Source organism: Nerophis ophidion, linkage group LG08, assembly GCF_033978795.1.
Source record: "Nerophis ophidion isolate RoL-2023_Sa linkage group LG08, RoL_Noph_v1.0, whole genome shotgun sequence".
Lineage (NCBI taxonomy): Eukaryota > Metazoa > Chordata > Actinopteri > Syngnathiformes > Syngnathidae > Nerophis > Nerophis ophidion.
Window position 1 is genome coordinate 34,709,403 of NC_084618.1, and position 26,951 is coordinate 34,736,353.

Genomic DNA, 26,951 nt, shown 5'->3' on the forward strand with positions numbered 1-26,951 from the left:
AAAGGTTTTAAGTGTTGTACAGGCATACACATGTTTTAAATTAGATTTTCATCTCAGGTTCAGTCGTTCAACAGTCCAGGGTCGCCGCTGTCGTATTTCACGCTTCATAATGCGCCACACATTTTCGATGGGAGACAGGCCTGGACTGCAGGCGGGCCAGGAAAGTACCAGCACTTTTTTTTTAACATGTATTGAATTTGGCTTGGCATTGTCTTGCTGAAATAAGCAGGGGCGTCCATGAAAAAGACTGCGCTTAGATGGCAGTATATGTTGTTCCAAAACCTGTATGTACCATTCAGCATTAATGGTGCCTTCACAGATGTGTAAGTTACCCATGCCTTGGGCACTAATGCACCCCTATAACATCACAGATGCTGGCTTTTGAACTTTGCGTCGATAACAGTCTGGATGGTTCGCTTCCCCTTTGGTCCGGATGACACGATGTCCAATATTTCCAAAAACAATTTTAAATGTGGACTCGTCAGACCACAGAACACTTTTCCACTTTGCATCACTCCATATCAGATGATTTCGGGCCCAGAGAAGCCGGTGGCATTTCTGGATGTTGTTGATAAATGGCTTTCGCTTTGATATTGGTTTTTGATACAGTGCCGTCTGAGGGATCGAAGGTCACGGTCATTCAATGTCGGTTTCCGGCCATGCCGCTTACGTGGAGTGATTTCTTCAGAGTCTCTGAACCTTTTGATGATATTAATGGACCGTAGATGTTGAAATCCGTAATTTTTTTTGCAATTGCACTTTGAGAAAGACCCATTCCACCCTGGGCACAGCCACCTGGAACTACTACCCTCGGGCAGACGCTACAGGGTGCTAAAAGCGAGCACAAATAGACTAAAAAACAGCTTTTACCCAAGAGCCATAGTAGCATTAAACAGGCACTGAGTGAGCACAATATGTCCATCATGTCCTCATGTGTAAAGTTTTGAATTTTTTTTCTATTTTTTCGGACCATAATGTGCAATAATGTTATATGTATGTGTGTATATATATTCATATGCATGTATATATGCATCTGTGTGGATATATATACATATACATAGATACATCTCTCATTTCTATCTTTTTTTTAACTATTTATATTACCATATTGTATATGCACGTTAGGGGATCTGCTCCAATTTAGTTGTTCTTTGAACCTGTTCACTGCAATAATGACGATAAAACTCTATTATATTATATTAGAGAAACGTTGTTCTTAAACTATTTGACTATTTGCTCACACAGTTGTGGACAAAGGAGTGTACCTCACCCCATCCTTTCTTGTGAAAGACTGAGCATTTTTTGGGAAGCTGTTTTTATACCCAATCATGGCACCCACCTGTTCCCAATTAGCCAGCACACCTGTGGGATGTTTCAAATAAGTGTTTGATGAGCATTCTTCAACCTCGTCACGTCCGTTGTGTCCTGAGCAAGACACTATTATCGCTCGACATCCATTGCTTTCGTCCTCTCCAAGGTTCTCATTGTCATCATTGTCACCGACGTCCCACTGGGTCATCATTGTCACCGACGTCCCACTGGGTGTGAGTTTTCCTTGCCCTTATGTGGGCCTACCGAGGATGTCGTAGTGGTTTGTGTTGTGGATTGTGCAGCCCTTTGAGACACTAGTGATTTAGGGCTAGCTATATAAGTAAACATTGATTGATTGATTGATTGATTTGCATCTAACACAATTTCCCAAATCATATGGAAAACGGGGTTTGTATTTCAATTTGTGTGTGTGTGTGTGTGTGTGTGTGTGTGTGTGTGTGTGTACTCATTTTTGTGTCTGTATATCGATCCGTGTGTGTTTTCCATGGTTAGTTAAATGTAGGCACACCTCAGATACGTGCACGCAGATTGTATTACACGCTCACCAATCTGGATGCGCTCGCTCAAATCATACACGGCTGAGGTGTCGCAAAAATCAGATGTAATTAGTCAACCAGTCGAGGGTTCTTCATATGAGAGGCATATCTTCCTGATTAGGGACAGACAACCTAAAACACATGTACATGGATGTAATTGATCGAATTGATATACAGACCCACAAATTAGTGCACGCACACAGACTGAGATACATGTTCGCAATATGGAATATTGGATATGTAGATAAATTGAAGTGCAGCAATAGTTCTCACTTGGAGTAACGTTGTACAGTTCTACTGAACAATGGCGGCATGCTGCTTTTTTCTTATTCACACATTTTTGTTAATGCAATTCAGTCTGTGGTGCTCGTCCGGAAAAGGGAGGAGTGCCATCTCTAGGTTGGGCAGGAGATTCAGCCTCAAATGGAGGAGTTCAATTCTTTTTTCCGGGTGAGGGAAGATTGGATCGTGAGATTGACAGGCAGAGTCTGCAGTGATGGGGACCCTGCATCGGTTCATCGTGGTGATAAAGGAGCTGAGCCGGAAGGCAAAGCTCTCAATTTATTGGTAGAACTACGTCCCTATCCTCACCTATGGTCATGAGCTTTGGGTTATAACTGAAATGACAAGGTCACGGGTACAAGCGGACAAAGTGAGTTTCCTCCCTTGGGTGGCGGGGCTCTCCCTTAGAGATAGGGTGAAAAGTTATGTCAGTCGTGAGGAGATCAGAGTAAAGCCGCTGCTCCTCCACATCGAGAGGAGCCAGATGAGGTGGTTCGGGTATCTGGTATCTGGGGGTACTTGAAGGTATGCCAAGGGGTACGTGAGATTTTTTAAAAATATTCTAAAAATAGCAACAATTCAAAAATCCTTAATAAATATATTTATTAAATAATACTTCAACAAAATATGAATGTAAGTTCATAAACTGTCAAAAGAAATGCAACAATGCAATATTCAGAGTTGACAGCTAGATTTTTTGTGGACATGTTCCATAAATATTTATGTTAAAGATTTCTTTTTTTGTGAATACATTTTTTGGATTAAGTTCATGAATCCAGATGGATCTCTATTACAATCACCAAAGAGGGCACTTTAAGTTGATGATTACTTCTATGTGTGGAAATTGTATTTATAATTGAATCACTTGTTTGATTTTCAACAAGTTTTCAGTTATTTTTATGTCTTTTTTTCCAAATAGCTCAAGAAAGACCACTACAAATGAGCAATATTTTTGCACTGTTATACAATTTAATAAATCAGAAACTGATGACAGTGCTGTATTTTACTTTTTCATCTCTTTTTTTAAACCAAAAATGCTTTGCTCTGAATTAAAAAAATGTTCACAGGGGGTACATCACTGAAAAAAGGTTGAGAACCAATGAATTAAGTAACGCTTATGAAGACTTTTTTTCCAAAACACAACGTAGAATGTGAGATATAACAGGATAATGCATACATAATTGTAAAGAATCTGGGTGTTATCTTCGACCCAACTCTCTCCTTTGAGGCACACATTAAAAGCGTTACTAAAACGGCCTTCTTTCATCTCCGTAATATCGCTAAAATTCGCTCCATTCTGTCCACTAAAGACGCTGAGATCATTATCCATGCGTTTGTTACGTCTCGCCTCGACTACTGTAACGTATTATTTTCGGGTCTCCCCATGTCTAGCATTAAAAGATTACAGTTGGTACAAAATGCGGCTGCTAGACTTTTGACAAGAACAAGAAAGTTTGATCACATTACGCCTGTACTGGCTCACCTGCACTGGCTTCCTGTGCACTTAAGATGTGACTTTAAGGTTTTACTACTTACGTATAAAATACTACACGGTCTAGCTCCATCTTATCTTGCCGATTGTATTGTACCATATGTCCCGGCAAGAAATCTGCGTTCAAAGGACTCCGGCTTATTAGTGATTCCCAAAGCCCAAAAAAAGTCTGCGGGCTATAGAGCATTTTCCGTTCGGGCTCCAGTACTCTGGAATGCCCTCCCGGTAACCGTTCGCGATGCCACCTCAGTAGAAGCATTTAAGTCTCACCTTAAAACTCATTTGTATACTCTAGCCTTTAAATAGACTCCCTTTTTAGACCAGTTGATCTGCCGTTTCTTTTCTTTTTCTTCTATGTCCCACTCTCCCGTGTGGAGGGGGTCCGGTCCGATCCGGTGGCCATGTACTGCTCGCCTGTGTATCGGCTGGGGACATCTCTGCGCTGCTGGTCCGCCTACGCTTGGGATGGTTTCCTGCTGGCTCCGCTGTGAACGGGACTCTCGCTGCTGTGTCTTGGATCCTCTTTGGACTGGACTCTCGCGACTGTGTTGTATCCATTGTGGATTGAACTTTCACAGTATCATGTTAGACCCGCTTGACATCCATTGCTTTCCTCCTCTCTAAGGTTCTCATAGTCATCATTGTCACCGACGTCCCACTGGGTCATTATTGTCACCAATGTCCCACTGGGTGTGAGTTTTCCTACCGAGGATGTCGTGGTGGTTTGTGCAGCCCTTTGAGACACTAGTGATTTAGGGCTATATAAGTAAACATTGATTGATTGATCATTGATTGATTGACATACATATGTATTTATTAGATTAGATTAAAATTATTGGTCAAATATGGTAGCAATTTGTAGTGTTTTTAGATTTTTTTGGGTACGAATTGATGCTTCTGGGTCTATCTGTGTGGAGTTTGCATGTTCTCCGTGACTGCATGGGTTCCCTCTCACCTCCAAAGACATGCACCTGGGGATAGGTTGATTGGCAACACTAAATAGGCCCAAGTGTGTAAATGTAAGTTTGAATGTTGTCTGTCTATCTGTGTTGGTGACCTGTCTAGGGTGTACCCCGCCTTCCGCCCGAATGCAGCTGGGATAGGCTCCAGCCACTCGCAACCCCGAGAAGAACAAGCGGTAGAAAATGTATAAATGGATGGAGAAGACCATCAAGCCGCCTCTCCTCCCTCTAGGACGTGGTTAACAGTGGTTGAAAAGTTAAAGATAAAGTCACACACCCTAAGTATGTGGCGAAATTGTTTTCTGCATTTGACCCATCACCCTTGATCACCCCCTGAGAGGTGAGGAGAGCAGTGTGCAGCAGCGGTGTCCGCGCCTGGGAATTATTTTTGGCGATTCCACCCCCAATTCCAACCCTTTTATGCTGAGTGCCAAGCAGGGAGGTAATGGCTCCCATAGTCTTTGGTATGACTCGGCAGGGGTTTGAACTCACAACCTACCAATCTCTAACCACTAGACCACTGAGTAGTAGTAGGCCACTGTGGAGGTTGCCCTCAAGTGGGTTATTCGGACCACCACACACTGCCAGGAGAGCCCGGATTTCAGGGTATAACACTGTTTTTATTTTCATTCAATAGCGCTGGAGCCAAATCAACTACAATCCAGTGTTGGCAAAAAAAACTAACTATTTTCCCTCGGTTTGCTGCCCTCTGGTGGATGGAAGAAAATCTGATCATTGTGACGCATTGGAGCGTCCTTCTTTTGTGATGAAAATGTGCCATCCAGTGGCCAAAATGAGCCCATGCAAAGATTTGTATTATACTTTTTTTTTTTAAGTTACTATTTTTAGCTTGAAATGGCTGCTGTCACTGATGGTAACTGTGTAATCGTATGTGCTCGGGTCATAAAATAAAATATATTAAAATAAAATTAACTAAAATAAGATGTCTATCTGCCCTGTAATGAGGTGACGACTTGTCCAAGGTGTACCCCGCCTTCCGCCCGATAGTAGCTGAAATAGGCACCAGTCCTCCCCCTCTGCGACCCCAAAGGGAATAAGCGGTAGTAAATGGATAGATGGATGGAAGATATCTATCCATGTTGGCCCTGTGATGAAATGGCGACTTGTCCAGGGTGTGCGCCGCCTTCCGCCTGAACGCAGCTGAGAAATGCTCCAGTGACCCCTGCGACCCCGAAATGGACAAGCGGTAGAAAATGGATGGATGGAAGATAAAATAATGGATGAAAAAATTCCATGACCACTTTGATCAAGTACAAGCACGGTTTGTACCTGGCCCGCGGGAAGTCCCAAGTTTAAAAAAACAACTACAATAATTTCAAAAATGTTATTTACTATTTTAAATCTGTCCTTTCTAATCCATTTTCTACCGCTTGTTACTCTCAGTGTCTCCGAGCCACTCAGGCAATTCATAATGTCTAAAAATTAATTTTCCCATCGATAACATGACATCATCTTGCTCTGAATAGTATATATATATATATATATATATATATATATATATATATACCCTGCCTTCCGCCGGATTGTAGCTGAGATAGGCGCCAGCGCCCCCGCGACCCCGAAAGGGAATAAGCGTTAGAAAATGGATGGATGGATGGATATATATATATATATATATATATGTATATATATATATATATATATATATATATATGTATATATATATATATATATATATATGTATAGTTGTTGTTTTTTTTTTAACCCAATGTGGCCCCCGAGTCAAAAAGTTTGGGGACTCCTGACTTAAACTGTGAACTTTGAGAAAGTATCATAGCCTGTAGTTAAGGATGATCACAACTAAAATTTTGTGATCAGAGATATTAAAAACATTTTGATATCCCTGCAATCATGAAAGGTGGTACCCGAAAATATCTTACAGCTACGTTACATCGTGCTAATTGGATTCTGTATACTTTTTCACATGAAAAAAATGGCTAAGATACTAACCATCAGCACTAAGTACCCAAAATGCTAGCGTTCCACCAACGCAAACTTACAGTGTTACTTGTTGGGCGATTGGTCAATTGTAGTAGTCAGCGTAAAAGGAGTTCTTATAAGACTCATGGTTACTTCATGATACCATGATAAGTGTTAGTATATTAACTATCCATACTTCCATCCATCCATTTTCTACCGATTGTCCCTCTCGGGGTCGAGGGGGTGTTGGAAGTTATCCCATCTGCACACGAGTGGTAGGCGGGGTACACCCTGGACAAGTTGCCACCTAGTCACAGGGCCAACACAGATAGACATACAACATTCACACTCACATTCACACACTAGGGCCAATTTAGTGTTGCCAATCCCCCTATCCCCAGGTGCATGTTTTTGGAGATGGGAGAAATCCGGAGTATATATATATATATATATATATATATATATATATATATATATATATATATATATATATTTATATATATATATATATATATATATATATATATATATATATATCTGTGTTGGCCCTGCGATGAGGTGGCGACTTGTCCAGGGTGTACCCCGCCTTCCGCCTGATTGTAGCTGAGATAGGCGCCAGCGCCCCCCGCGACCCCAAAAGGGAATAAGCGGTAGGAAATGGATGGATGGATGGATATATATATGTGTGTGTGTACATACATACAAACCCCGTTTCCATATCAGTTGGGAAAATGTGTTGGATGTAAACATAAACTGAATACAATGATTTGCAAATCATATTCAACCCATATTCAGTTGAATATGCTACAAGGACAACATATTTGAAGTTCAAACTGATAAACTTTTTTTTTTGCAAATAATGATTAACTTAGAATTTCATGGCTGCAAGATGTGCCAAAGTAGTTAGGAAAGGGCATGATCACCACTGTGTTAAATCACCTTTTCTTTTGACAACGCTCAATAAACGTTTGGGAACTGAGGAAACTAAATGTTGAAGCTTTGAAAGTGGAATTCTTTCCCATTCTTGTTTTATGTAGAGCTTCAGTCGTTCGACAGTCCTGGGTCTCCGCTGTCATATTTTACGCTTCATAATGCGCCACACATTTTCGATGGGAGACAGGTCTGGACTGCAGGTGGGCCAGGAAAGTACCCGCACTCTTTTTTTTACGAAGCCACGCTGTGTAACACGTGCTGAATGTGGCTTGGCATTGTCTTGCTAAAATAAGCAGAGGCGTCCATGAGAAAGACTGCGCTTAGATGGCAGCATATGTTGTTCCAAAACCTGTATGTACCTTTCAGCATTAATGGTGCCTTCACAGATGTGTAAGTTACCCATGCCTTGCGCATTAATGCACCCCCATACCATCACAGATGCTGGCTTTTGAACTTTGCGTCGATAACAGTCTGGATGGTTCGCTTCCCCTTATGTCCGGATGACACGATGTCGAATATTTCCAAAAACAATTTTAAATGTGGACTCGTCAGACCACAAAACACTTTTCCACTTTGCATCAGTCCATTTTAGATGATCTGGGGCTCAGAGAAGCCAGCGGAGTTTCTGGATGTTGTTGATAAATGGCTTTCGCTTTGCATGGTAGAGCTTTAACTTGCACTTACAGATGTAGCGACCAACTGTATTTAGTGACAGTGGTTTTCTGAAGTGTTCCTGAGCACATGTGGTGATAACATTTAGAGACTGATGTCGGTTTTTGATACAGTGCCGTTTGTGGGATTGATTGGGTCATTCAATGTTGGTTTCCGGCCATGCCGATTTCTCCAGATTATTTGAACCTTTTGATGATATTATGGACCGTAGATGTTGAAATCCCTAAATTTCTTGCAATTGCACTTTGAAAAACATTGTTCTTAAACAACCTCGTTTCGTCCGTTGTGTCCTGGTTGGCGCCTTGCATGGCAGCTCCCTCCATCAGTGTGTGAATGTGTGTGTGAATGGGTAAATGTGGAAGTAGTGTCAAAGCGCTTTGAGTACCTTGAAGGTAGAAAAGCGCTATACAAGTACAACCCATTTATCATTTAAACTGTTTGACTATTTGCTCACACACTTGTGGACAAAGTGGTGTACTTCGCTCCATCCTTTCTTGTGAAAGACTGAGCATTTTTTGGGAAGCTGTTTTTATACCCAATCATGGCACCCACCTTTTCCCAATTAGCCAGCACATGTGTGGGATGTTCCAAATAAGTGTTTGATGAGCATTCCTCAACTTTATCAGTATTTATTGCCACCTTTCCTAACTTCTTTGTCACGTGTTGCTGTCATCAAATTCTAAAGTTAATGATTATTTGCAAAAAAAAAAGTATCAGTATATACATACATAAATATATACATATGTATACACATGTAAATATATACATACATATATGTATATATACATACATAAATATATACATACATGTATGTATATATATATACATACATACATGTATACATACATACATAAATATATACATCCATATTTATGTATGTATACATACACATACATGTAGACATACATATATGTATATATACATACATGTATGTATATATATATATACATACATACATGTATACATACATACATAAATATATACATACATACATAAATATATACATACATATTTATGTATGTATACATACACATACATGTAGACATAATTATATATACATACACATACATATATATACATATATATACACATACATATATATATACACATATATATACACATATATATGTATACACATATATATATACATATATATATATATATACATATATATATATATATATATAATCTACCTATAGCATGACGTTGAATCATTATATAGAGTAACCCACTACTCTGCTGCATGCTAACTGTTAGCATATTAGCCATTGTATTCATGTTAAATTGCAAGTAGGACTACGGCATAGCTGTATATAACCGCTGCTTGTTGCTAGTACGCTAATTGTTAGTAAGAGAAAGTAAAGCTATTGGAAAGACAACATTGAGGAGCTAATGAGTGCAAAAATTTTATTTCAAACGTTGAAATTGTGCTGTTAACAGTGAGCGATTACATAGGGCAGGTTAACATTTATTTGGCAACATTCGGCAATGAAGTAAAGTACGAGGAAAACGCTGCCTTTGCGTTGTTTAAGTACGACTAATCAACTGAAATACTACGTTAAGGTTGTTGATTCATTTTCACAAGTACGTTTACATGCTTGATGTGTAAAATAACGTTTTTTATCGGAAGAATAAAATTGGATCTGCAGCCTCAGACAGAAACACAAGTCACAGCAATAATTAGGTTTAACCACACAGACGCTTATGAGCAGTGTTGGGACTAATGGGTTACAAAGTAACGAGTTACTGTAACACCGTTATTTTTGGCGGTAACTAGTAGTCTAACGCGTTAATTTGTATATTCAATAACTCAGTTACAGTTGCTACACGATGCGTTACTGCGTTATTTTACGTTATTTTTCATGTAGTATCAGCCAGAAACAGAATATCTGAGTGTGTTTTATTGGAGAGTTGCAGTGTTTTACCATGAATTGATTAACGTGGACCCCGACTTAAACAAGTTGAAAAACTTATTCGGGTGTTACCATTTAGAGGTCAATTGTACGGAATATGTACTGAACTGTTCACTCTACTAATAAAAGTTTCAATCAATCAATCAAAAAAAGTTGTCCTTCTGAATCTTCTTGTGTCACAAGGGGAAGAAGAGAAGAGGCACGCTCTGTGTGTGTCTGGGTGTGGGTGTGGGTGTGGATGTGGAGAGGGGGGACGTGTCTGTGTTTACTAACAACAAGACATCATGGCGGAGCCGTAGTTGAGTTTCGTAACATGGAGATAGTCTCACTACTTTTCTTTTGTCTAGCACAAAGAAAAGAACATTTTAGTTAGATGTAAGTTGTATCTTGGATCAAAGATCCCATCTATTGCCCAAAACAGCAATTCAAATCTGCTGAAACAGCTACAAAAGCAACATGCTGCAACAAAGCTAGTAAAGAGAGACACAGACTCCGATGCCACTTCACCTCCACCTCCACCCCCACCTAAGGATTTTAACGGAGGCACTGCTAGCTAGGACAACATTGATAGAGCCGATTTTAGCGTATGTGGTAGAAGACATGCAGGCTATTTCTACGGTGGAGTCACCCGCTTTCAGGCAGCTAATTAGCATGATATCGGGCATCAAACAGCAAATGGCACGGAGAACATGTTCCAAGTACCTGGACAGTGAGTACATAAACATGGAAAGCAAGCTAAAGAAGACACTCCAAACTCTGCCTATGCTCATCATTCATCACTGAAGGTACACACTCTGTCAAATCTCTTATAAACTCTTTCATTCTAGACTTCTACAGTGTTTGATTATCACATCACTCTAAATGTGTAGACTATAAAGTCTGTGTCAGGCTTGGCCTGGCCCACTAGGGCCAGGCCAAGCCTTCCTTATCTCTAACCTTAAATTGGGGAAATGCGTAGAATGTTCTGGGTTTCAGTACAATGTTGATCTCCTGAAGACATGATTTTATTTCACACTTCCTTGAGAGAAAAAAATGCCTGGTTAGGCTTTGTGTATGTTATGTGTGCCTTCCTTGAGTGAAGCCAGGTTTACAGCTATGTTGTGACATGTTGTTATTATGCGGTTTTTTACTTATGTTATGTTGCAGCTATTTATAATACTTTTGTCAATTTGTTCTGGCCCAAAATAAATTGGCCCTTTGAAACATATCTTTGTCTTTGTGTGTTGTATGTAGACCACATTGCTGAGCGGAGTTCAGTGATGCAAATGCACGACAAGTTGATCAACAGATTGTATTATTCTCCAGTGCAATAACAGTACTGAAATGAAGGCTAAAAGGGCATTAATGGGAGCTTTAAAATAAATAAATAAATAAATAAATAAAATAAATGTTTACTTTTCACAGTAACGCATTACTTTTTGGTGTAAGTAACTGAGTTAGTAACTGAGTTACTTTTAAAATAAAGTAAGTAGTAAATGTAACTACTCACTGGTTTTCAGTAACTAACCCGGGGGTCGGCAACCCGCGGCTCGAGAGCCGCATGCATCTCTTTAGCGCCGCCTTAGTGGCTCTCTGGAGCTTTTTCAAAAATGTATGAAAAATGGAAAAAAATTAGGGGGGGAAAAAATAATTTTTTTTGTTTTAATATAGTTTCGGCAGGAGGACAAACATGACACAAACCTCCCTAATTGTTATAAAGCACACTGTTTATATTAAACATACTGTTTATATTAAACATGCTTCCGTTTTGTCCTACTAATTTTGGTGGTCCTTGAACTCATCGTGGTTTGTTTGCATGGACAACTTTCTCCGACTTTCTCGGACGTGTTTTATGCCACATCTTTTTCTGTCTCATTTGGTCCACCGAACTTTTAACGTATGGCGTGAATGCACAAAGGCGAGTCTTGTTGATGTTATTGACTTATGCGGGATGTTAATTAGACATATTTGTTCCCTGCATGACTGCAAGCTAATCGATGCTAACATGCTTCTTAGGCTAGCTATATGTACACATTGTGATCATTATGCCTCATTTGTAGCTATATTTGAGATCATTTAGTTTTCTTTAAGTCCTCTAAATTCAATTTATATCTCATGACACACTATCTGTATGTAATATGACTTGTAATTGTTTGCGGCTCCAGACAGATTTGTTTTTGTATTTTTGGTCCAATATGGCTCTTTCAACATTTTGGGTTGCCGACCCCTGAACTAACCCAACACTGCTTATGGGTACCTAAACTTGAACTAACTTGTTGCTAAGGTTGTGTGGAGCGGACACACATAAAGCTTGACAATCTATTTAAAAAAATAAAAACAACAAAAACCACAAAAACAGATGTTTTCCTACTTCGAGTGAGGAGTGGACACAAATACTGGCTTACCAAAACAAATAGAATATCCAAATGACAAATGTTTTTTGTAAGTCAGTTTTCTGAGGCGTCTTCGTCCTTGCCGGGATTGCTTTCCTTGTTTTTTCGCACCTCTTCCAATTTTTTGTCCTGGTAAAAGGAGAATAGAATTAATCCTAAAATCTTCTTGGTAAAATGTTTGAAAAAACTAACAAACGTGAAGTTGGACAAAGAATTGGAATTACTTTTTCTTTGAACTTTTCATTCATTGCTGCCATGATAGCTGTGCGGTTGCCTTTGTTGGCCTCCATCTTTTGTTGGAGCTTCTCCTCCGCCATCTTGCTAAAGTTGTTGTTCTCTTCCATGGCCTTCTGCTGCACCTCCTTTTCATGCTCACGCTTCTCAGCCAGATGCTTCAGGACCTCAGCTTCATGGTTCTGGGGGGAAAAAACACAAATTTCAGTGGTCACTTTGTTCCTGAAGCTTTAAATCAGGAGTGTCAGACTCATTTTAAATCAGGGCCCACATGGAGAAAAATCTACTCCCAAGTGGGCCGGACTGGTAAATCACGGCACAATGACTTAAAAATAAAGACAACTTCAGATTGTTTTATTTTATTTTTTTAAATAGAAAAAAACACATTCTAAAATTGTACAAATTATAATTCCTTTTTTTTACACTTACATGTTGTGGTTAATAGTATTGTATATTTATTTTTTGTTATTTCTACTTTCTGAATAAATTATATGATAATATTCATCAGTCAACTCATTTGTGTTCATTTTTAATCCATCAAGATAAAAAAAATAACATCAAAATCAAATTACAGGATGTTATTAATGACAGGTGCACTAACATAAATAGTAAATGGGTTATACTTGTATAGCGCTTTTCTACCTTCAAGGTACTCAAAGCGCTTAGACACTGTTTCCCCATTCACCCATTCACACACACATTCACACACTGATGGCGGGAGCTGCCATGCAAGGCCCTAACCACGACCCATCAGGAGCAAGAGTGAAGTGTCTTGCTCAAGGACACAACTGACGTGACTAGGTGGGGATTAAACCAGGAACCCTCAGGTTGCTGGCACGGCCACTCTCCCAGCCATGCCGTCCTAACATCATGTGTTTTTTTTTGTTTTGTTTTTTACATATGTAGCATAATCTACAAAGATACAAAAAATTGCTATTGTGGCATCTAGTGGACACATTTAGAACAGCAGTTTTTCATTGAAAAATGTTGGCTCATTTTCATACTTAGCAAAATCATCCCGGGGCCCGGATAAAACCTGTTCGGGTCGTTCATTTGACACCTCTGCTTTAAATGTTTCTGAAAACCAGCGTCCTCTGGAGTGGACTTTTGCTTTTTGAATAACAAGGTTTTGCATTTACAACCCGCAACTTGATTTAAGATATTGTAAAATTCCATCCATCCATCCATTTCCTACCGCTTGTCCTTTTTGGGGTTACTGGAGCCTATCTCAGCTGAATTCAGGCCAAAAAAAAAAAAAAAGGATTAAATCTTATTAAAAAAAAGGTGTCAAGTAATGAGAAAAATGTTGACACTAACAATAACATAAATAACTACAAATCAGTATATTGGCCCTATCACACTACTGTACAAGTTAGATAAAAGTCCTGAATTCAGACTGTGATCCGGATCACCTCCAAAATTAAATAAGGTGTTCCAAATCCCATTTTTGACATTTCCTGAAAGTTTCATCAAAATCTGCCCTTAACATTTTGAGTTATGTTGCTAACTAACTAAATGACCCCGGTGATTGCCTAATTATAACAATCCTTACCAAAAAAAAAAAAAAAAATCACCAAAATGATTCCCGAGCACTGCCACCGCTGCTGCCCACTGCTCCCCTCACCTCCAAGGGGGTGGAACAAGGGGGTGGCTCAAATGCAGAGGGTAGTTTCACCACAATTAGTGTGTATGTGTGTGACTATCAGTGGTACTTTAACTTTCACTTTAATCCTAATTGACTTTGTCACTCATGACTCTGACGTGACAAGATGCGGCAGAATAGCTAGGTTGGTAGAGCGGCTGTCCCAGCAACTTGAGGGTTGCAGGTTTGATTCCCGCTTCCACCATCCTAGTCACTGCCGTTGTGTCCTTGGGCAAGGCACTTTAACCACCTGCTCCCAGTGCCACCCACACTGGTTTAATTGTAACTTAGATATTGGATTCCACTATGGAAAGCGCTTTGAGTCACTAGAGAAAAGCGCTATATAAATATAATTCACTTCACAAGATGGCTGTTATTTCATATGTTGAACATATGGAGTGTTTACATGTGTCTGCTGACTTGTCACGTTCATGATATCCGATTTTTTTTGTGTACCTTGCGTCTTTCCTCCGCGGCGTCCAGCTTCCTTTGAATTTCCTCCAGGGAGACATCCTTCTTCTTCGGCACGGCCAAGGGGAAGTCTCCCTTGGCGTCTGGGGCCGGCGCGCCCAGGATGACCTCGAAGGCCTGACCAGAGGCGCGCTTGTCCAGCTCTTTGACCTGAATGTCTGCAAAGTGAAAACTAGGGAACATCAGCAAATATTCCTGCCCACCAGGAATCACTATAGTGAAAAAAGGTCTGATAAAATATCACCTTCAGGGGTGGCCATCTTGAAATGGTGCTGGTGGTTTTTTACCTTAAAAGAAAAAAATGCTGAAAAATGTATGATTTAATTCATAAAATAACCCCAAAAAAACCCTCAAACTAAAATAAGCTAAATGGCGACATCTTGTAGCCTTTGAGAAAACTACAAGCCACCACACCCAATTAGGGCTGGGCGATACTGCACATTTTGGGGTCGACTCGATACCGCGTAAAATCCAGGCCCAGTACTGCTGATGCATTTCAGTCATTTCAATGTGTTAAAAAGCTTTACAAACACGATAAAAGACAGGACAACGATTTTAGGCAAACAAAAAATTGTTTTTATCAACAAACTTGCAGCATTTTAATACAGCAACATCAAATATGTACACAAAGTGAATACATAAATACAAAAACATAAACAACAAAACACGGTTATTTGTAAAACAAAAAAAAAACATAAAATAAAAGAATAAAATAAAACAAAAGAGAACTGAAGACTATCGAATCGATCTCATCACGCTATATGGCCAGACGTACCCAGCCCTACTTTGTCATGAGGGTCCTCACTGGGTCGTTGTCTGCAGAAATATGCAAATATTATACTGTATCGAGTCAAAAATGTGTCACTACAGCAATTACTATCGTGTTTGTCGAGCTGAAATTAACGATACTGTATGTATGTATGTATGATATATACGCGTGTATAATATAAATAACCATATTATGCTGTTCATGTGTTGATAATAGAAAGTATTTAGTATTAGAAGCACAATAACTAATTGTACGTTATACATTATTGTTTTTGTTCAGACAACTTGCCAATCGGTTGACGCCCACAGTTGCGTGCTCACAGCGTGGGGATTTGATTCATCTTCGGTCGTGTTTTAATGCGAGAATCATGTGTGACTCTGCATGTCCAGCAATCATGTCGGCAGCAAACAAAAGACGCCTTTGTCGACGCCGAGGAAAACAAAGACGCGCTGACATCACCTCCCGACAGTGACACGCTCGCTCTTTCTACGGGACACACATTGATGGAAAAAAAAACGCCCAAAACGACAAATAAGACGTGTCCGTTTAATTTGGACCGGGTTGTCGAAGTCGTAACATCCATACAAGGAGCTTTCTGTGGAGTCCGCATTAATTCCCAGTGCCGCTGAACGCATCTGTTTTCATGTTGTCAAAAGGCGAGCAATAAACCATCAATTTAAGCGTCCTTTCAAATCATTTATCACTTTTCCACGTACTTTATCTTCTTACTGACAAACAACGCCAACATGAGAGAAACATACGCAACATGTATGTAACGTGTGTCACATACATGTGACATACATGTTACATACAATATGTACAGCACAATTAAAAAGATAATGCTAAAAATAATACTTACAAATATCAAATAAGTCCGACACGTTGACAAATGTTTTCTATCACACCCACCTTGCACAGTGTGCTCACCCGACGCTTATTACGCACAATTTGCGCCAGTCTAGCAGCGCAATTAAATATGTGACTAGCCATGACGTCATCGCCTTTAGAGCCACAGCCATTGGTTGTCCACGCTGTTGTGTGTAGATGACAATTTCAACCTATATATATATATATTATCATCTATGTCAAATATGTGTGTATGTTTAAGTTCATAAGTGTTATAAATATTATTGAGTATGATTAAGAATATACTGATTATTATTCAGCTGAAGGCGGTGTACACCCTGGACAAGTCACCACCTCATCACAGGGCCAACACAGATAGACGGACAACATTCACACTCACATTCACACACTAGAGCCAATTTAGTGTTGCCAATATGTATATATATATATTTATACATATATATATATATATATATATAGAGAGAGAGAGAGAGAGAGAGAGAGAGAGATCATTATCCATGTGTTTGTTACGTCTCGTCTCGATTACTGTAACGTATTATTTTCGGGTCTCCCCATGTCTAGCATTAAAAGATTACAGTTGGTACAAAATGCGGCTGCTAGACTTTTGACAAGAACAAGAAAGTTTGATCATATTACGCCTATACTGGCTCACCTGCACTGGCTTCCTGTGCACTTGAGATGTGACTTTAAGGTTTTACTACTTACGTATAAAATACTACACGGTCTACCTCCATCCTATCTTGCCGACTGTATTGTACCATATGTCCCGGCAAGAAATCTGCGTTCAAAGACTCCGGCTTATTAGTGATTCCTAAAGCCCAAAAAAAGTCTGCGGGCTATAGAGCGTTTTCCGTTCAGGCTCCAGTACTCTGGAATGCCCTCCCTGTAACAGTTTGAGATGCTACCTCAGTAGAAGCATTTAAGTCTCACCTTAAAACTCATTTGTATACTCTAGCTTTTAAATAGACTCCCTTTTTAGACCAGTTGATCTGCCGCTTCTTTTCTTTTCCTCCTCTGTCCCCCCCTCCCTTGTGGAGGGGGTCCGGTCCGATGACCATGGATGAAGTACTGGCTGTCCAGAGTCGGGACCCAGGATGGACCGCTCGCCTGTGTATCGGTTGGGGACATCTCTACGATGCTGTTCCGACTCCGCTTGGGATGGTTTCCTGTGGACGGGACTCTCGCTGCTGTGTCGGATCCGCTTTGGACAGGACTCTCGCGACTGTGTGGATCCATTATGGATTGAACTTTCACAGTATCATGTTAGACCCGCTCGACATCCATTACTAGTCGGAAGGGTGTCTCCACTGGTGTCTTGACGCGCAGTGTCTCACAAGCTCAGCTTTTCTCCGGTAAGAACGGACTTTTTAACCACAATTTTCTCACCGAAACCTGCTGGTTGACATGTGGTCGGGATCCATGTTCTCTTGACCACGCTCTGATCCATGGGAAAGTTTCACCTCCAGGAATTTTAGACAAGGAATCGCCGTGTGTTTGTGTGGCTAAAGGCTAAAGCTTCCCTACTCCATCTTTCTACTGTGACTTCTCCAATATTAATTGAACAAATTGCAAAAGATTCAGCAACACAGATGTCCAAAAAACTGTATAATTATGCCGTTAAAGCAGACGACATTTAGCTGTGTGTGTGCGCAGCGCTCATACTTCTTAAAAACCCGTGAAGTCTTGCGTACACGTCATCATTACACGTTTCGAAAACGAAACTCCTGAGAAATTTAAAATTGTAATTTAGTAAACTAAAAAGGCCGTATTGGCATGTGTTGCAATGTCAATATTTCCTCATTGATATATAAACTATCGGACTGCGTGGTGGGTAGTAGTGGGTTTCAATAGGCCTTTAATGATGACCTGACACATGGTTGGCAACAGAGGGCAGTTGGGAAATTTCACTTCGGACCGAGGCTACTTGCATGGGACTCGTACCGATGCCATATCAGCGAGGCCACGAAGGCAGAGCTCTAAAGGGTCTACAACCTTACAATGGCTGTTATATCTGGAGGTTGCACAAAGTACCTGCAGGCCCCCGATGTTGTGTGGAATGGCCATTTCAAAGCCCAGCTCTGTGACTACTATGACAACTTGATGGCTGGTGATAAAGACAATACCTACACCAAGTCAGGGAACCTGAGAGCCCCTTCCCGCCGCCTCCTGGTCGACTGGGTCCTGGGAGCTTGGGATGCTCTGGATCGGGACACTCTGATCAACTCATTCAAGGTAGGTTGGCTGGCTGTGTGTACGTGTGTGTGTGCGTATGTGTGTGTGCGTGTGTTGCAAACAGTAGCCATAGCTGATTGTTGCTTTATGGTATCCTACAAGGTGTGTGGGCTGACGGTGGCAGCTGATGGGAGTGAGGACCAGCTCATTTACTGCCTCAAGGAGGGACAGCCATGTCAGGCAGGCAGAGAGATGCTTTTGAGGGCTAGACAGCAGGGTGCTGCTGTGGTTCCGGAAGAGGAGGCGAGTGATGAGGAACAGCAGTTCCTCAATGAACTTGTAATTGATGAGGAGGATGATGAGTGGGTTTGAGTTGCATTTGGGGTTGCGTTTGCTGCAATATTATTGTTTTGATGGTTTTATTGAGTACTTGGCACCATAATTTTATTTTTCCTGTATGCTGCTTAATTTAAAACTTGGTATACTATTGCCTTTATTTTATTTAAGTGACACTATTATTGTACTGTTTTGATGTTGGGTTTTATACTTGAGTACTTGGTACCATAATTTTATTTTTCCCGGTAGGTCGCTTGATTTAAAAACGTTATTTTCAGTATTGGTATTCTATTTGACAGTTGTTGCACTACTGCCATGTTGAGGCCTTGTTGATCTCTTGTCTTTTGATAGTCTTGTTTGTTTGTATGTTTACAATTGCTTTTGCATTTAAAGTTTTTTATACGAAAAAAAGTACTGGACATCAACCATTGTAACCAAATAATAGCCTGCTGCAGGCTGGTGCAAAAATAAATAAAAGACTTGTGCAAATAACCGCCTGCTTCTTTTAAGCGCCCATTTCAAAAAATTATTTTGTGAAATAAACGCCCGGGCTACTATTTAGTAATATACGGTATATATAGTGGGAGAGTAGTCGTGCGCAACCCGAGGGTCCCTGGTTCAATCCCCACCTAGTACCAACATCGTCATGTCCGTTGTGTCCTTGAGCAAGACACTTCACCCTTGCTCCTAATGGGTGCTGGTTAGCGCCTTGCATGGCAGCTCCCTCCATCAGTGTGTGAATGTGTGTGTGAATGGGTAAATGTGGAAGGAGTGTCAAAGCGCTTTGAGTACCTTGAAGGTAGAAAAGGGCTATACAAGTACAACCCATTTATCATTTAAAAAAAAAAAAATGGAGGGAGCTGCCATGCAAGGCGCCAAACAGCACCCATCAGGAGCAAGGGTGAAGTGTCTTGCTCAGGACACAACGGACGTGACGAGGTTGGTACGAGGTGGGATTTGAACCAGTGACCCTCGGGTTGCGCACGGCCACTCTTCCACTGCGCCACGCCGTCCCTTATATATATATAATTATTATTTTTAATACATATTTTGTATTCAATGTTACATTTTTATGTATTATTCACAGAACCTTTTTCTATTTATTAAATATCAAATGTATCGTTATTAAATCAAATATTTTGAGTATAAAATATGTACCAAGATGACCCTTAAATCTCTACTGTATATTATGCAATAATTAAATTATTTTTTGTATTCAATATACACTACTCACAGCATACATACATAATAGTAATGAAAAAATACTAAATAAAACATACACTTTAAATTAAAAATAAATATGTTTATATTACATAAACTAGTTAGAAAAAATAGGGGTATTAAGCCCGTTATTAAAGGATCAATAAAGAAAAACAGAGACAAGGGAAAAGTGACAAAAGGCAGACTGTAATTATAATTATTTTAAACAAAATAAGAAAATGTCCTTTTGTAGATTTTAATTAATAAAAATGTGTAAGATTAATACTTAATCTCTTATATATTTTTGTCAATTATTTAATTGTTTATTATTAATATAAAAGCTTTATTGCATAATAATGAGGGAAGTGTCCAGAAAGTCTTCATAGGTAGGAGTCCAGAAGGTGTATATTCTCTTGGAAACACCTCAGTTCTTCTTCTTGGCTTTCTTGACAGACGCTTTGCTGGGATTGTACGTTGACGACAGCAACATGGTGCACAGCAGCAGCACAGGAACTAACAAGTACGGAAAGTAAATGGAGGCAAGCATCCAGCGTTCACGTGGCGTCTGCGGGCCCCGCGGGCCGTCAACGGGGAACTCATGGAAGAGGATGTGTGACAGAATCGGGACCAGCGTGGTAGCTACGTGCGAGGAATAAACAATGGCCGCAGTCCTGATCCACTGACAGCCTCCTGGAAGACAGGAAACATGCGATCAAAACTCAAGAGAGGACATTAACTAAAATATTGTGATACAAGTCACTAACAAAATTCAATTAGTAGGATAATAATAACATTTGTAGGAAAAAAGGGTGCGTTCCTCGGTTTTAAGATTTGGTTTAATTTAGCAGTTTAATGAGGAAACAAAATGCACATATCAAAATAGATTTTAAGTGTCCCAAATTGGAACCACTTAAGACCGTTTTCAAACTCTGGGTTCTCTTTGGCACTACTGCTCTCGCCAAAACCGCTAAATTAATATTAATTTTCAGAGTACACAACACAAACACTTCTTCTACTTTGCACCTATTCCATGCACCTCAAAATATTCACTGTAAATTTCATGTCACTTAAGCATGAAATATAGATTTCTAAGATGCATCCCAGAATCTGTGTAGATATAGAATTTTAAGTTATGTAAGAAAGTCAACAGAATATCGTAGGATTAATACATTAAAATATTTTTTCTCATTTTACAGGTGGTAAAGGCAAAATATTTCAAATGGTAATAATACAATTATTATCAATAATAGACTAAAATAATATTTAATAAGAAGCATTTACAGTGGGGCTAAAAAAGTATTTAGTCAGCCACCGATTGTGCAAGTTCTCCCACTTAAAATGATGACAGAGGTCTGTAATTTTCATCATAGGTACACTTCAACTGTGAGAGACAGAATGTGAAAAAAAAAATATCCAGGATTTCACCGATATTTTTTACTTGAAAATGCCTGATCATTCTAGGTGAACTTAGAAAAAATAATTAACATAATACATCTATAATACATCCATTTGATTGATTGATTGAAACTTTTATTAGTAGATTGCACAGTACAGTACATATTCTGTACAATTGACCACTAAATGGTAACACCCCAATAAGTTTTTCAACTTGTTTAAGTCAGGGTCTACGTTAATCAATTCATGGTACAAATATATCTATCAGCATAATACAATCATCATTAATTTAATCATCAGAGTATATACATTGAATTATTTACAATCCGGGGGTTAGGTTTGGTTGAAATCAGTACTTCAGTCATCAACAATTGCATCATCAGAATAGCCTAAATAGGATTACTAAACTTCCTTCAGCAGATAAGGGAAATTATATTCTGCCATATTCATACTTCAGATTTGAGGGAGGCTGGAAATTTAAAGAATGTATATTTATGAGTTCCAGTAAAAAGATAATTTTCAACTGACAATAGTTTATTCTCTTTGCTAAATTACATCTGGGACCACCGCAGAGGCCACCACAGTGGATATGTTTATTTCACTTTTTATTCATAGCTGTATGTAGAAGTGTCTGGTTGTATCTGCTGCTTTAATGTCTTTAATGTCCTCTGTGTTCTTTGATGTTTGATGTTTCCCTCTTACACACATGGAAGAGGGATGTGTACTATGGCTATGAGTTGTTGTTGTTTTTTTTTGTTTGTTTTTTCCCTTGGCCTCAGTCTGCACCCCCACTCCAGGGCCTAGGCTAAGACCGATTTTTTAATTTTATTTTAATCTTCTATTTTTTTCTCCCCCCCCCCCCCCCTCCCCACCCCCCTTGTTTACCTGTATGTCATCTTTTTTGTAAGGGGCGCTGGAAGCCGGCAGACCCGTCAGCGATCCTGTTCTGTCTCCCTGTAATGTTTGTCTGATCTTGAATGGGATTGTGCTGAAAATTGTAATTTTCCTGAAGGAACTCTCCTGACGGAATAAATAAAGTACTATCTACCAAATACAATTTGAAAAACAACATTAAAGGCCTACTGAAATGAGATTTTCTTATTTAAACGGGGATAGCAGGTCCATTCTATGTGTCATACTTGATCATTTCGCAATATTGCCATATTTTTGTTGAAAGGATTTAGTAGTGAACACCCACGATAAAGTTCGCATTTTTTGGTCGCTAATAAAAAAGCTTTGTCTTTACCGGAAGTAGCAGACGATGTGCGCGTGACGTCACGGGTTGTGGAGCTCCTCACATCCTCACATTGTTTACAATCATGGACACCAGCAGCTAGAGCGATTCGGACCGAGAAAGCAACAATTTCCCCATTAATTTGAGTGAGGATGAAAGATTTGTGGATGAGGATAGTGAGAGTGAAGGACTAGAAAAAAAAAGTTAAAAAAAAAAAAGGCGAGGGGCAGTGGGAGCGATCCAAATGTTATTAGACGCATTTACTAGGATAATTCTGGAAAATCCCTTATCTGCTTATTGTGTTACTAGTGTTTTAGGAAGATTATATGGTACCTGAAAGTCGGAGGGGTGTGGCCACGGGTGTGGTGACCGCCAGTGTCTCAGGTGGGAGGAGGTAATAGTCTGCAGCAGATGCAGGAGGACGCAAGCTTCGCTCATAACTACGGTAAGAGCCGACTTATTACCACAATTTTCTCACCGAAACCTGCCGGTTGACATGTGGTCGGGAACCATGTTTGCTTGACCGCTCTGTTCCATAGTAAAGCTTCACCTTCGGGAATATTAAACAAGGAAACACCGGCTGTGTTTGTGTTGCTAAAGGCAGCTGCAATACACCGCTTCCCACCTCCATCTTTCTACTGTGACTTCTTCAATATTAATTGAACAAATTGCAAAAGATTCAGCAACACAGATGTCCAGAATACTGTATAACTATGCAATTAAAGGCCTTCTGAAATGAGATTTTCTTATTTAAACGGGGATAGCAGGTCCATTCTATGTGTCATACTTGATCATTTCGCGATATTGCCATATTTTTGCTGAAAGGATTTAGTAGAGAACATCCACGATAAAGTTCGCAACTGGAAAAAAGCCCTGCCTCTACCGGAAGTCGCAGACGATGATGTCACATGTTGATAGCTCCTCATATATTCACATTGATTTTAATGGGAGCCTCCAACAAAAACAGCTATTCAGACCGAGAAAACGACAATTTCCCCATTAATTTGAGCGAGGATGAAAGATTCGTGTTTGAGGATATTGATAGCGACGGACTAGAAAAAAAAAAAAAAAACGCGATTGCAATCGCGTTGCATTGAGACGGATTCATATGTTTTTAGAGACATTTACTGGGATAATTCTTGGAAATCCCTTATCTTTCTATTGTGTTGCTAGTGTTTTAGTGAGTTTAATAGTACCTGATAGTCGGAAGTGTACGTCCACGGCCGGGTGTTGACGCGCAGTGTCTCAGGGAAGTCGACGGCAGCTGTACGGGAGCCGCAAGCTCAGCTGATATCCGGTGTGGCGACTTTTTAACCACAATTTTCTCACCGAACCCTGCTGGTTGACAAGTGGTCGGGATCCATGTCCGCTGTGATCCATAGTAAAGTTTCAACTCCGTGAATTTTAAACAAGGAATCACCTTGTGTTTGTGTGGCTAAAGGCTAAAGCTTACCAACTCCATCTTTCTACTGTGACTTCTCCAATATTATTTGAACAAACACAGATCTCCAAAATACTGTGTAATTATGCCGTTAAAGCAGACGACTTTTAGCTGTGTGTGTGTGCAGCACTCATATTTCCTTAAAACCCGTGACGTCTTCCGTACACGTCATCATTACACAACGTTTTCAAGACGAAACTCCCGGGAAATTTAAAATTGTAATTTAGTAAACTAAAAAGGCTGTATTGGCATGTGTTGCAATGTTAATATTTCATCATTGATATATAAACTATCAGACTGCGTGGTCGGTAGTAGTGGGTTTCAGTAGGCCTTTAAAGCAGACTACTTATAGCTTGGATTGGGCTGGAAAAAAATATGCGCTACAACCGGTGACGTCAAACGCACGCGTCATCATACCGCGACGTTTTCAACAGGACACTTCGCGGGAAATTTAAAATAGCAATTTAGTAAACTAAAAAGGCCGTATTGGCATGTGTTGCAATGTTAATATTTCATCATTGATATCAAAATTATCAGACTGCGTGGTGGGTAGTAGTGGGTTTCAGTAGGCCTTTAAGTAATGCTTATAGCAAAAATATCGATCTTGACACGCTAGTATCGTTCCAATACACATACCACTTTGGCATCGACATTTGTATCGATCCGCTCACCCCCTACTTTGAACACGCTGTTATGACGTCAAGGGTCAAAAGGGTTTTTCTGGCCAATTTACCAATCCTAAATCCAAACAGTTTGACATGCTTGTCAAAGTTTGTTTTACTTACCCTTGAAGAAAGCGTAGGCTGCCACGGGAAAGAAGGGAGTTTGAAACAAAGCCTCGCAGACGATAAAGGACCTGAACCACTCCGGAGGATCCAACAGCATGGGATCGTTAAAGTTCTCCGCGTAGAAGTGGACGACGTCTTTCAGCTGCAAAAAGACGTTTGGGCAACACGTCAGAAGTCACGGTGGCGAAGAATAGGAAACGATGTTACTTACAGTTTGGGGATAGAAATAATCCGGGAGAACAGCTTGCAAGTCGATAAACAACGTGATAGGAATGTGAGACGCAAAATACAAGAAAAATAGGATTTCTAATAAACGAATAGCTGACATCCTAAATGAAAAGTGTATTTGTTGGCCAGAGACGATATTGGTAGTTGGCAAAAGTGGGTCGGCAACTTCAACGTGGTCGAGTCGGTCCAAATATCTACAACGTCGATACTCAGGATAGTAACTATCGGCTTGATTCTGGCATTGTGAGATCAATTTAATAAGCTCCATCCTCCATTCTCTAGCTTTTGTCCCTTTTAATGCAAATGTCTATGTTCCATTCATCCATCCATTTACTACCGCTTGTCCCTCTTGGTGTCGAAAGGGTGCTTGAGAAAATAAATGGAAATGTTTTTTTATTTGACTTATTTTGCACAATTTCCTTTTATTCCCTATTTCCTAAAAAAAACAATGCATTTTCTTAATACTTTCTATGTTAAATAGTTTGTTGCTATATTTTTTAAGTGTACTAACAAGTACAAATATAAAGTGTATTATTTTGTTTTGTCATCAAAATCACAAAACATGTAATAATCTTGTCAAATTCCAAAAAGTAGAACATATCAGCAACATCCATCCCATCCATTTCCTACCGCTTGTCCCTTTTGGTTGCGTATTTACTTGGAATGCAATCGGTACCAAATTTAGCAGTGTCGCACCGGCCCTTTCCAGCGGAAGTGACGTAAATTTTTTAGCGTACCTTCCGCTGTCGAATAATATTTTTTAACGGTCAACAACAAAACATTTATAAAGCAAGCAATAACTGCTTGTAAAACAGAACTATAACGTACACGAACATTATAATAAGCATCGTCGTTATTCGTTTTATTTTGGTAGCCAATAGCTACCAAATTCCATTAGTACGACGCTGTCACGCCAAATTTCTACCCTCCTACAAAAATCTTCCCCCCATTTACTTCAGGGGTCATAATTATTACAGACGTTTTGTTAACGCTATATTATAATAATATAACGCTATATTATAAAAATACGGACGTTTTGTTAACGCTATATTATATATTTTTTAAAAATTAAATAAAAAAAACTATTTACAAACACAAGCTATGGGATGACGTTAGAGGAAACGTGAGGAAACGTGACCCCGGAAGTAAATGCGTCATCCCATAGTTTGTGTTTGTAAATTGTTTTTTTATTTTTTATTTTTGTAATATAGCGTTAACAAAACGTCTGTATTTTTATAATATAGCGTTATATCTTTATAATATAGCGTTAACAAAACGTCTGTATTAATCATTTATTTTTTATAATATAGCTTTAACAAAACATCTGTATTTTTATAATATAGCGTTATATTTTTATAGTATAGCGTTAAAAAAAAACGTCCTTATTAATCATGACCCCGGAAGTAAATGGGGGGGAAGGTTTTTGTCGGGGGGAAGAAATTTGGCGTGACAAAGCTAATATCAACCGGAAGTTACGGCCTGGCTTGTAGAACTTCCGGGTTCAAATCATGCTACAAACTCGTTAGTGCTACGTAGACTATAAATGTGTATTTTCCTACTTTTTCATACACATTATATGTAAACACAATGTACGTAAATTGTATTTGAAATATTAAAAAAAATATATTTCATTTATTATTAACTATCAATTAAACTGTTTTTGTACAATGTATTTATATCATATGACCAGATTTAAGGAACACCATGTAAATGCAGCTCTAAAAAAACAAACACTGCTT

At 39.5% G+C, this 26,951-nt stretch overlaps 2 protein-coding genes across 3 annotated transcripts; both read right to left on the minus strand.

Annotated features, from left to right (window-relative positions):
• Positions 1-9,543: 9,543 nt before the first annotated feature.
• Positions 9,544-16,556, minus strand: stmn1a (stathmin 1a). 2 transcript variants are annotated; one of them, XM_061908367.1, is made up of 5 exons: positions 16,461-16,556; positions 15,027-15,069; positions 14,768-14,940; positions 12,660-12,851; positions 9,544-12,564 (listed from the first exon to the last, which is right to left on the minus strand). In XM_061908367.1, the coding sequence occupies exons 1-5, from the start codon at positions 16,539-16,541 to the stop codon at positions 12,490-12,492; spliced, it is 564 nt and encodes a 187-aa protein (XP_061764351.1). In that variant the 5' UTR covers positions 16,542-16,556; the 3' UTR covers positions 9,544-12,489. The 2 variants fall into 2 exon arrangements, with proteins under 2 accessions (XP_061764351.1, XP_061764352.1); XM_061908368.1 differs by having other exon boundaries at positions 16,411-16,525.
• Positions 16,557-20,311: 3,755 nt separating this feature from the next.
• tmem97 (transmembrane protein 97) lies at positions 20,312-25,997 on the minus strand. Its single transcript, XM_061908370.1, has 3 exons — positions 25,196-25,997; positions 24,982-25,126; positions 20,312-20,816 (listed from the first exon to the last, which is right to left on the minus strand). The coding sequence occupies exons 1-3, from the start codon at positions 25,478-25,480 to the stop codon at positions 20,551-20,553; spliced, it is 696 nt and encodes a 231-aa protein (XP_061764354.1). The 5' UTR covers positions 25,481-25,997; the 3' UTR covers positions 20,312-20,550.
• Between the last annotated feature and the right edge of the window lie 954 nt (positions 25,998-26,951).